The sequence below is a fragment of the Harpia harpyja genome, chromosome 2 (assembly GCF_026419915.1).
Source record: "Harpia harpyja isolate bHarHar1 chromosome 2, bHarHar1 primary haplotype, whole genome shotgun sequence".
NCBI lineage: Eukaryota > Metazoa > Chordata > Aves > Accipitriformes > Accipitridae > Harpia > Harpia harpyja.
The window spans coordinates 29,659,799-29,672,010 of NC_068941.1; the positions used below are offsets into that span (position 1 = coordinate 29,659,799).

A 12,212-nucleotide genomic window follows, 5' to 3' on the forward strand; every position below is an offset into this window, starting at 1 on the left:
GAGTCAATCTTGTTTCAGTTGTTTACCTGTTCCCTTCTTTCTGTTGGATCAGGGCTGCTCTGCTTAACTTGAGGAAGCAGTCAAAAACTTCAGTCTTACATTGATCCTTATTTTGCAGAATACAGACTAAAAGAAATAGTTGTAATCGTCTGGTCTTAAAATTTACAACTGTGCTGATAGGTGGTTTCCATACACGGAAAGATAGTTTCCATACACGGAAAGAGGGGATAACTGCAGTCCAGTTAGAGCAAGTTTAACTTGCTAGAGATAAAGCCTTAACGTAAAGTGAGATTCTGAAAGTAACAACATTCTGGCAAGGTAAATGACTTAAAGGAGCTTCTTGAGCACTATATCACATGTATCAAAGAGATATTTTCAACATAACCTGCACCAATCATGAGAGGGAGTGCTAGATTATTTGTAGGGGAGAAAATCCCTCCTTCCCTCTTCATAAACTGTTTCTTTTGAAAAACACGGCCAAAATGAAAGGTCATTCAGAGATCTTAGAGAAAAGTTAGCATCTGTTCTCATGTGAAGAACATGCCATAGCTGTTGTCCTGCTGGAGACAAATCACAAAGTGTTTCGTATACCTATGGGCTGGTAAAGACAGGACAAAGTCTCCTTTAAAAAGGCAGGTTGAAACGCAGGGTGTTAACTTGCAGAAATAAGGTGCAGGATGATCTGGCATGGACACAACAGGACTGCAGGACAGCAGGAGATGATCAATTTTAGCTCCAAGATCTATAGTGAAATTCCTCAGGGTCTGACCTGCTGACCAGTGGACCTGTAGCTTCACATACCTTATATTATAACTACTTATTTGGAAATGTTGGTTCAGTAGAGCCCAGGGAAAGCCACTATCAGTGTTCACATCTATCCCACATGTTTGAGAATCCATGCCTCTTTTTAAAGACTCCCAGCTTCACTTGTCTGCTCTGAGGGAAGAAACCTGAAGTTTTATACCTACACATTTAGATTACCGCACTAACTGCAAAGGCAGCACCCTTGCCAGAACAGATGCCTTCAAGACTGGCTCTTCTATTGCTCTGAAATCTAGTTACCCTGAAAATCTGTGGAGCAAGGATGACTTGCAGTGGTCAGGAATCAAGGGTGCTGGCTTGTCTTGGGGAGCTTCTCTGCAGAATCTTTGTTTCTTCAAGGGATGCTGTGCAAGGATTACAAGAGTAGTCACATTTGAAAATTGCTTGCTGGAGAGATCATGACATCTGGAAGGATACAGCAATTTGTTTTGCACCATGCCTCTATGCCTTTAGCCAGAGCATGCAACAGTCATCAAAAATTAAAGCAAGTAGTCCCCATATGGCCTCCCTGCATACACAGGGTGATCTCTGTTCCCTCCCCAGGTAAGATCCAGTCAGTTGCCATTCTGAGAAAGACCACAAGCTTTTTCTGGGAGAAGGAAGGTAGAGAGCTGCCTGGCAAAAGCTACAGTTCTGTTGGCTGCTCCCTTTCAATTTCATCTTTTTCTAACTGGTCTGGAAGACCTGTTACAGCTCCACTTGTCTCACAGAAACGTAGCTAACAGCAGCTTCCCTTTCTCATGTTGTTCTTCACCTCTCATATCAGTGCAGTCTCCACCTTTAAGAGAGCCCTGCCAGACTTCTGCTGTGATTAGATTCTCCTGCACATCACTGAGGTGGCCAATGACTGCAGGCTGGCTCTCATTGATTCAATCTCACCTCTTGCCAAACTGGCTTCTGCAGCCAAGGAACAGGAACTGCACAGACAGTATTATTCCTGGCAGGAGGAACAGCATCTCTGTGGAAAAGGACGTGCAAAAGAATTACAAAGGTGCTATTTAAAAACATAGCTTGTGAAACTCTGACAGGGGCTGGATTATGTACTTGCTAAGGTACCCAAAGTAACAACGTGTTGAATTTATAGGTGCCCGGTGCTTAGAATTAGAGACTAATATAGGTTTGAAGGGACCTCTGGAGATCATCTGGTCTAGCCCTGCCCTATAAGTATGGCCAGCCTCAAAGTTACATTAAGTTGGCGAGGGCTTAGGGAAACCTAAGGGAAGATAACAAAAAAACATCATGGAAATAGTTAATGCTAGGCTTGAGGCAGGTTATGATTATGAAACTTTCATAATATACATCACCCAGTTTCAAATTCAGGTTAAGTGGGACTGTAGGAACAACTATCACCTTGGAGCAGCTCAGTTACCATAGCTCTCACATGCATTCAACAAGCCATGCCTGTCTCCTTGTACTGCATAATATTTGTAAAGTTATTCCACCAAAACAAAGCCCTTTATAAATAATTTATCATGTATTCTGAGAACAAAAAAGTTCTTTGGAGGACCTACTTGTGTTATTGTTGAAGTTTTTATTGTAAGTGATGTATTTGGGAGGTGGTTTTTTTAAGCATAGAGAGTTTCCATTCTTTTTGTACTTTTGCAGTGGTTTTGGACATTTGGTGATTTGCAAGGGAAGTGCAATGCAGATCATTTGCATCCAACAAAAGACAAACACATGTAAACATGTGTCAAGGGAAAAGGTACTTACAGTAGCATGGTCTCTGTCTGCAGATTCTGTATGCAGTGCTTTCAGAAGAGGTTCATAAGCGCTCTTCCTACCACACAGTGGCACGACAAATAGTGTTTTATTCATTGTTCAGTGCTATCTTGCATATTTCTTCCCCCAGCTTTTACAATCCAAAACCCAAATTAGAATCTGGTTTCAGACTGCCTTGAATTAATCTGAAGCTATAAAACAAAGAGACCACTCGGAGAAACAGCATTTAGGTAAGCAAATGGGATTTCCAAGCCCATACAGTTTTTGTTGGCTAGTATATATTAAAATGATAAACAGCAGTCAACATTAAAAGAAAATGCTTTATAAGAGCAGTAACTCATGCTTTCAACAGTTTTAGGCAACTGAAAAAAAAAATCTATTAAAGAGACTAATTTTTAGGATGCACCTGTAATTATCATAAGAGAATTTGCAGGGTCCAGTAATCCATCACAAAAATTTATTTTGTTAATTACAAAAAGCTTGCTATGCCCTGGGCAAGATTCTATATTTGGTTTAGAAGGAATACTTTGGTATAAAGTCAGAAAATGTTCATCAATTTTGGTATCTGACATTCAGAGTTTAAAGCCTCCTCCTAAATCAGTACTGCAAGTTGTTATGTATTTCCTTTTCTTCAGCATGGTAAAGCTCCTGCCTTCCAGCACCCAGGTTGTGTAGAAAAATCACTTCACTTATCTGAACCCAGTTCAGGAAACACAGGAAACAGATCTGCAGAGCATTTTCCAAGTGTTGGAAGGCTGTACTATTTCCTAGTAAGGCTAGAAGTAGAAAACCTGAAGTATGACAAAATAATTCCCAAGCAAAACCAACTTCATTTAAAAATAAATCTTGAGATATTTACAGTGTTCTAAAGCAGAAATACACCATCTGATTCATGTGATACAGACATGGCTCATTGCTTTTTGTTCACTGTCCACAGAAGAGAACAAACACTACCCTCCAGCGTTTTTGAAACATCACACTTGACCGGTAGGGCTTTCTCTTTCTGAATTTTAGAAAGCACTTTTTGAGATGCCTCCTGTCTCTGAATGAACCAGGAATACCCTGTTAGTGCACTGCTGCTGTCCCGTCCCGTCCCGCCCCGCCCCCCCCCGCCCCGCCCCAGCCGCTTAAGGGAAAGAGATTTTTGGTCACTCCAGCTTAACCATCGTTAACAATCAGATGTCCTCCTCAGAGCAGGAGCTCTGTACTTATTCAAAAATAGCCCTTTTTAGATATGTCAGGTTAGATGTAGAAAATAACTCATTATCATTGGCCCACTGAAGGGTCAATCCTTTAAATAACTGTACACATCTTACAAACATTTAAATGGAAGAGCACATCCATTTGTTATTATGAATACCACACTGGGATTTATGTAATGTTCATTGTCTCTGTGACCTTGAATCTCATCAAGTGTTCAAGTCTCCCTCAGAAGCAAATGCTGAACAGTCAGGCTAATGGAGTACTTAAAAGCCCTATTAAGAAAAAAAAAACCAGAAGGGAGGACAAGCATTTTCCCTCATCTTCTTTTGCTGCCATCCTGCTGGAATTTCCATCCTCTTTCAGTCTCATCCTGTCTTTTCTTGTTAGCAACTCTTTTCCAAAACACCCTATAGTCCAATTCAGAGGCTTTTTGCCTCCCTTTCTGGCTTCATGTCTTCTTACTGCTCAGTTTCTGCCTATGCAGGTGTGTCTCAATCTCTTGCTTGAAAACAAGCATCCCAAGCTGGCCGTGAGAAGCCTCGTTCATGGCCTTGGACTGCATACACATTTTGTACTGCTCTGGGGTTAGCTCGTCCAGACATTGCTTTTCATGCCACAGATGGATGAGACCCCTGACAGGCGTTCGGATCACAATGAGGTTGCTGTGAAGGTATTTGCGGTACAGATGTACATCTTCACCACCCCAGCCTTTAATGTCCAGATCAAAGCCACCTGACACAAACAAAATCCAAAATAAAACTAGAAATATATACTAGCAAACTGGATGCTATTAATTGCACTACAGCTGTTCTCTGGCTCCAGTCAGCCCTTTAAAACAGCCATGCTTTCTGCCAACATCAAAGTGTCCAAATTTCTTAACTTCAAAACTTTCACTATCAGACAAAATTGCTTTATTTGTACTGAGCAGCACTTAAATTCTGGTAACCTCTACGGCACATAGGAATAGTCTGAACATCTAACCAGAGCACTACTGCAAATTGGAGGCACAGACACACTGGCCAAGGACAGGGAAGCCGATCACAATTTTCTATGTTTCATTAAAAAGGCAGACGTATTGGAGTGTATTTTTCTTACCTATGTTGATAAAATCAGATCTGTACTGGCAAGTCATCCCAAAACCAAAGTCTCTCCAAAATCCAGTTTCTTTTTTAATAATCTGCATGGAGGGAAAGGAATGTTTATATGGGAGCAGAAATGCTTTCAGTGTCAGCAGCAGACAAGTCCTTGAATGTGGTCAGAAATAGCAGCAACTGCCCTTTTATTCTTCACCACGTAAATCCATGGCTGGTCCTGAACAAGTTTTTGTAGATACTCATTGCATGTTTCTGCCCCCCAAAACCAGCTGTGTCATTAGCTAGCATGGATAAACCCCCTGATCTGGAACGATCAGGTTTTGCTCCACTCCTGCTGTCATAGATCAAGTGGAGCAATATCACATCACTCTCTAGAGTTTACTTCTTTGCAGACAAAACACCCTCCAAAATTGTTAGTTTCTACGGGATTCAAATCCAACATAAGAAACATACTGGTAAACCAGGGAAGCCAGACTCTGCTGTAGAGCAGATGGTGGCATCTGCATTGTGGACCACAAGAGGAAGAAAACAGTGGTTCTAATCTGATCGCACAAGTGACATCTTTTTGATTACCTTAATTTTGATGAAAAATAGGAAAGTGGTAAGAATAGTTTTCCAATACAGAACTGCTAAATCCAGCTAAAACTGAAGTCCAGAAATGTTAGGTGGTACATATATATCCCGTAAAAGCCTTAGTAATAATGAATGTGCAGTCTATATTACTGAGATGGACCACGAAAACATTATGTATTACAGGTAGAAAATCAGAGCAGTGAGAAACCATGGCTATGATTTTCAAAAGCAGATATAAAATAATTCACATAATTCATGTGTGTGAGGGACCTAACCCAATCTGGTGAGATATCCAAGAGTTTCAAGGGACTGGGACAGGTATTTAAATCCTATAAGCAAGTCAGTACTACTTCACACTCTAGAAGGTCTGGTTACAAACCTACCCCTTAGCAGCTATTTTTGAAAATTTTGGCTTCACTTGCGACAAAGTTACAGAAGATGAGGAGTCAGAATTTCCATTTCTGTATTTACAAATTCCAGCGTTTCCTTTACCAAAAAATCCTCTTCCAAAATAGCCTCTCCTGATTTCTTGTTCATGCCTCTCCTTTTTGTTCATAAACCTTGACACCTCAATGGCTTTTTTTTATTTTATTGCTCACATTGCTATCTCTCTCTTTTCTAATTTCTCCTTTCCTTGAAAAAGCTAAGCTGCTGCAGAAGCCAATTAAAAGGAAACAAGATTGTATCTGTCAAGTCTGCACTGTAACAAGAAATCTCCATAATGATGCCCTTACAGCAAGCTACTCGTATGCATTAGCATTATTACTTCCCATTAGTGCAAGTGGCTGATGCACAAATCAAATTCTTTGAAAAATTTCTGAAGGCTTTTCTTTCTTAGCAGCCCGAGTACCAGAACAGAGAGCTAACACTGTCTTGTTCTAATGGCACAGATCTGGCCTCATGCCTGGGAACTAACGTGGGCTGAAAATATAAAAAGCTACATAAAAATGAGATTGACAGTACTTCTTTAAATCAAGAAGTTTTTCTGACATAAGCATCATATTTTACGATTCAAATATTAGCTATAAATATTTGCACAATCCTGACTAGGTACTCTGTGGAATTTATGCTAGCTTGAGAGCTAAACTCTATTTCATTTCCTAAGCACAGTGCTTACGAGCCTGAGGATCCCTGACAGGCTCTCATCAGAGAGAGAAGAGCTAACGCGAATCCCATGGTACTATCAGAACAAGTTTCCTCTGAGAAAAAAACAGTGGAAAGGATTTTCCAGACTCTTCAGTAAAAGACTTTCTGGCTACCTGTTGGATAACACAGAGAGCAGTAGACAAAAAAAATATTTTAAATAATTTGGATGCACTTTTCAAACTCTCATTCTTCATTTTCCTAGAGGGATTGCACAAGGTGGGGGTAACGATAACAGAAGACTAGACTCAGACCCATAGTGATCTTTTTCAGCTGTGACTGTTGCTGGGCTCACAACACTCCTAATTCTTACTTACTGAGAACAACAATAGAAGCTGGAATGCTCTGGAGACAGTATCCAGCCTGGGACAGGTTGAGCCCTGACAGGTGCAGTGCCTGGCAGTAAGAGGGGCAGCTGTGGCAGGCTGGGACCTGACCCAGAGGAACTGAATGAAGCCACATAGCTGGCTTATGCTTCAATTTGAAAATTCAGCCACTTACCAGCACTACTGGGGAAAGGACTGTGACCCACCGACTCTGGAGAGAAGCAAGAATGGAGGGTGTACATAAAAGGAAACCCACCACTTCTATCACCCCTTTAGTTTCAAGACAATGCAATACCAGAGCACAAGAGAATGGAGACTATCATCTGCAGCAGTGCCAAGCAATGGCTCTGCCACTAGTATTCATGTGAACCTCTCATCTGTGCGCTCTGCTTCTTCCTCACAACAGCTTCCTCCTCATCAAGGAGATTCACCTGGGTTTAACTACATGTTTTAATCGTATGCCTTATGGCAATGTTTTTAAAAATAACGCTTTGTTCTCACACCAAAGATAAGCAGGTGAGATGGAAATCAGTGGAGTTATGCTGTGTTGTATCAGTGCCAGATTAAAGCCAGAAGGGACAGCTCCAAGCATGTCTTTTGACTCTGAGACAACGTGGTACACGTCAGAAACACACTGTCTGCTTGCAGGCAGTTTAATCATGAACTGTGGGATGGGAAAAGCCACTGTAGGTGTTCAAGTAAGTGGGGAAATAACTGTGACAGACCCTGGAATTCTGTTTTCACTAACTCATCTAAGGATATCTATGCTTTTTACAAATGTCAGCTCTCCAAGATGCAAGCAAAGAAACTATTCAGTGCAAGGAAGAAATGAGAGCAAGATCAGAGACTGTCAGCCCAAGACAGCACACCATGAAGGAATTGTTCGCTAGTTAGAAAATCCCTTCTGGCAGAGAAGCACACGTGGTTTAAATTCTTAGGTTCCGTGTATAAAACATGAAAAAAGTGTTAAAATAAATGGCACCAAGACACTTCCCTGTGAAACTTAACTGCAGAATTCACAGTAAGGTGACTGCTGTAGTTAATTTTGTCTGTGTGTTAGTCACTGTGCACAAGGAATAGGGAAATGCTACCCAAGAGCACATGCGCCTTTAAAAAATGCTCTGTCCAAATAAAAGCAGGCATTCAGAGAAGCATGTACTTACCAGCTGCTGTTCTAAAGGTGGGATGGAATCATGGTGGCCATAAATTATACTGGGGTTATACTGGCTGAAGAGAACAGGATAAAACACCTTTTTCCCTGGAAATGACAGTGGGTTATTTTTTTTTTAAAGCGGTATAAAACACACTTCTCTCTCTTACAAGATGCTGCCCAAACCCAAAGTCAGCAAGTTTTGGACTGATCCTATGTTCTTTGCATGAGAATGTGAATGTGAGGATATAATTAACAAACAGATCCTGTTCCAGAAAGCACAGGTGCTAAAGGCAAGAAATTCATTCACAGTGGGAGCAAGAGAATTATAACCTTCCAAAAGCCAACCAGCAATGGAATTTTTATACATGTCTTAATTAGTTCTCTAGGTTTCAAGAATGATTTACAGCAGCTTCATTACCAATTCAAAGGCAAGAATACTCTGGTGAAGGCCATAATAGGTAAAAATCTGTTGAACGACAATACACTCCATGAGTAGCAGTACCTGGCTGTGTGTTTAATCTACAGGAGTTCAGGAATTCAGCTGTGAAGTATATGTCCACATCACAAAAAAAGAGAACAACATTGTTTCCTTTCCAAAATCGAGCACCAACATCTAATCCTTTGCCCCTGGAAAATTCTTCATTCAGCTGGATGAAGGTGAAGTTCTTGAAGTTGGCTGACCTAGGTGAAAGAAAATATTCAGCAACTTACCCTGTCTTTCCAGCTCTTAATACAAGTGGGGGCGGGAACCCAGTATGAAACAACCTAGAAATCTGTAGTATCACAGTTCTGAGAGTATTTTGAGGGAAGAGATGTCCTCTTTGAGTCCTGAGGAGATTTCCACTATGTCCACATCCAGAGCTTGACCTGTGTAATCCTACACTAGCATTCCTGTCACAGACATTCTTTGGGCAGACCTCACAAAAATCCCAACAAGGCTTAGATGGACAAAAATATCTTTAGTAGGCAAATATAAAATACCTGTGGTTGTATTACTGGATCTATACAAGGGTCTTCTTCCCAGTTGGAGATGGTAACAAAAGGCTACACTGCCACATGATCTTGACAAACACAGCTATGCAAGCAAACACGATAGACCAGACCTGGCCAAAAGCATCCAGTTCCCGTGTGCTCTACTGAAATTTTCTGCACCTGCTTTTGGAAGTCAACTTTCAGTCCTAACAGTTCAAGCCACTTTCAAAAGCACTAAAGAAGTTACCAGTGTGAAAAAAAAAAGCTGCACTGAGGTAAATTCAGTAAAATCTGCTTTGTGGTTCTAAACACCAGCAACACAAAACCACGGATATGGGACTGTCAGCGTAACACTGCTTTTATCTGATACAAAGGAAAAAAAGCCATTTTCTCCAATGCAGTTTAGAACTTTTTGGCACAACTACGAGTTTGGACAGCTGTCTAGTCTCCAATTCACAGTACGATCACTGTGTATGAACAGCACACATCAGATATTCAGGTACTTACTTGGAGGTATTTTCAAGTATCGATTTGACTTCATTCATTTGTTCTTTTCCAAAGTAAACTACAGTGAGGTGAATTCTCCCATCCTGCTGAATGCCCATTTCCCTAGAGAATAGAGACAGATTTGTGACTTGTCCCAGAAGTTAGCTTTCTTCAATAACCTACACCCACTGGGGAAGGCAGAGTAGGGTGAACCTTGGAAGGCATTCCTGAGGGCACCATTCACTGACAGAGATCCTTGTCCTGACAAAGGGGCTCACTGCCTCTACCAGATGACTATCTTTCAGGCAGATTAGGAAAAAACTCTCTAAGCAGTGTTTGTTATATTAATAGGAGGACACTGTTAAAACAGGCCATGCAGCCCCAGGAAGAATGAGCAGGCAGGCAGTAACTCTGGCACTTAGGAGAATATGAAAAGGGGGATTTTAAAGAAGCTATACATACCCTACCTCTTAACCTTGATTTTTTGTCACAGATATTCCAGAGTTCAGTTTGGCATTTTGTTAAGAAACATTTACTAGAATCTAAGAATCAACCAGAGATCAAGCCAGTAGCCTAAGGATAAGACCAATCTGAACTAATGCTAGACATCATGCCTCACTTGCACAAAGTTTAGTCAGCAAGAGTTCATCTATAATCAGCAGAGAGATCAGCATGACCAGAGGGTGATTTCTCCCAATCTAAACCAAGCATCTATCAGATGGCTAATTTAGACAAGGAGCCTATTTTTAGATGGCTGTAATTAGGCAAAACAAATCCCATTGCAAGAGTCAGTATCTGTTGCTAACACAGCCTTTTCCGGGCAGCTATTTAAAGCTACATCTCAGTTAAATTCTCCCTCCAAACATCATCTCTGTGCTGAAAAATAAAAGAAGTTTAAAAGTAACTATCCTGAAAGTTCAAATACATTTCCTTCTTGCCTCTTATTGCCTTAATCTTTTCTCTAATAGGGCCTGGCAAAGTGTCTGGGAGCACTAATTCCCTTTTTCCTTAGAAATGTTCCTTTGCAACTAATGGCATGCAATTCTCATGTTGCTACAGTTGCGTGTGCCCCAACAAAACAGATTGAGACACATAAGCCAGGTACATGCAAATCAGAAACCCTGATGACTGGAATATAATTGCTTTTACTGTTAATCACAATGCACTAAGCAGCCAAATGCCTTTCAGTCTCTATAATCTCAAAAATGACTTCTTAGCGGCACAATGAAACGTTCTGTAAAAGTAGCATGATTTTTACGGAGTGAGGCCTTGATAACTCCTGAAATTGCATTTTACTTTCCAAGTAAAAAAAGCAAAGGCAGCACTGAAATGGAAACCCACCTGAAATTCTGCATGAATTGCCGAAATTTGCTGGCTCTCTTGGCCAATGGCACAATGACGTTAATAAGTGTGTCAGCCATATTGACATTTTCATTTTTCACTTTCATTACAGGACCGAATGGCCGGAATAAAACAACCTTCTTGAACTGATGTTTTGCATCTCCTTTGAAAGTCAGCTCATACAATGTGCCTTTGTCTTTTTCTGTGCGGTAGATCCCTGTGTGAAAACAAAAGAGAGGAGATCTTGGATTAAAGGTGGGCTCCTGGGTAGAAAAAAAAGGATGCAATCTTCATGTGTTACACCTAGGCTGACAAGGCAGCAGAGGCAGCAGTATGCAATCCACCATCATTGGGAAGAGGATGTCACTCTGGCAGGGACACAGGCCTGGGTTGCAGAAGCTATTTGGTATTCTCGCAGGCACATTCCTAGGCTTGGCTGAGTTACAAACCCCTGAAGGTTACCAACTGCTCACACTCAGTATAACCCAGCAGACATACTGTCCTTATTTTTCAGACTGCTCCAGTTGCACACTGCAGGCACGCATGGTAATGGTGATGCAGAGAGACTGCGAAAGGCAGCCTGCCTCTCTGCAATATGAGTGATTAGGCCACTTCCCAGAAAAGCAATTTCCTGATGAGCACATTCATTTCCTCCTTTCTGGGAGGTTCTCTGGAAAGTCCCCTAATATAACTATGCAACCAGGCCCCAGCAGCCATCAACTTCACCCACTGACAATCAGGACGACAGTCTCCTGTTACTCAACTCTCAAGAGACTTTTATTTTCTTTGTGGCAATGATGCCCACTCCTGGGCGAGTAATGGTCTGCAAGGATGACACTATGGAGTTTGTAAGAGGCTAGACCCAGGACACAATCCTGGAGACTGCATTAGACAGTCTCCAAGGATATTTAATTCATACAAGCATATACTTATTCCCTGTATGGAATGAACTTTTAACACACTTGATGGGTGAAACTGGTCCCATGCTGAGGGCTGGCATGAACTATAAAAGCATTGGTCATGCCCCACTGAAACACTATTCTGATACCTTAAATGAGATAAAGTTGGCAAAAAGGCTATGTATTTTACCCACTCTAAATGACACTTCAGTCCCTACAGTGCATACTGAAATAAAGCTTTTTCATAGTTAGATCCGTTAGGTTTAAGAAAGAATAATTAAATACTAATTCTAACTACTTGTTAAGCCACTGTAAATATCCTAACAAATTCATCAGTAGAAGAGTACAATTGCATTGCCTTCCATCTCTCGCAGAAACTCAAGAAACAAGTAAAACACGTCTGGAAGAAAACTCCTCTGCTTGACTTGTTTCTTCTTTTTTTTTCTCCCCATCTGGTTATGAAGAATAGCTTGGCCAAAAT

At 41.1% G+C, this 12,212-nt stretch overlaps 1 protein-coding gene across 2 annotated transcripts in view; it reads right to left on the reverse strand.

The window, feature by feature from the left end:
• Window positions 1–3,664: 3,664 nt before the first annotated feature.
• The window catches only part of CSGALNACT1 (chondroitin sulfate N-acetylgalactosaminyltransferase 1), a 46,936-nt gene continuing 38,388 nt past the window's right edge, over window positions 3,665–12,212 (reverse strand). For both annotated transcript variants that reach the window (XM_052774279.1, XM_052774269.1), the window contains exons 5-10: window positions 10,833–11,049; window positions 9,513–9,614; window positions 8,536–8,714; window positions 8,044–8,138; window positions 4,840–4,921; window positions 3,665–4,476 (exon numbers count right to left, since the gene is read on the reverse strand). In XM_052774279.1, coding sequence (XP_052630239.1) covers window positions 4,193–4,476; window positions 4,840–4,921; window positions 8,044–8,138; window positions 8,536–8,714; window positions 9,513–9,614; window positions 10,833–11,049 — 959 coding nt within the window. In that variant the 3' untranslated portion in view covers window positions 3,665–4,192. The remainder of the gene's footprint in view (window positions 4,477–4,839; window positions 4,922–8,043; window positions 8,139–8,535; window positions 8,715–9,512; window positions 9,615–10,832; window positions 11,050–12,212) is intronic.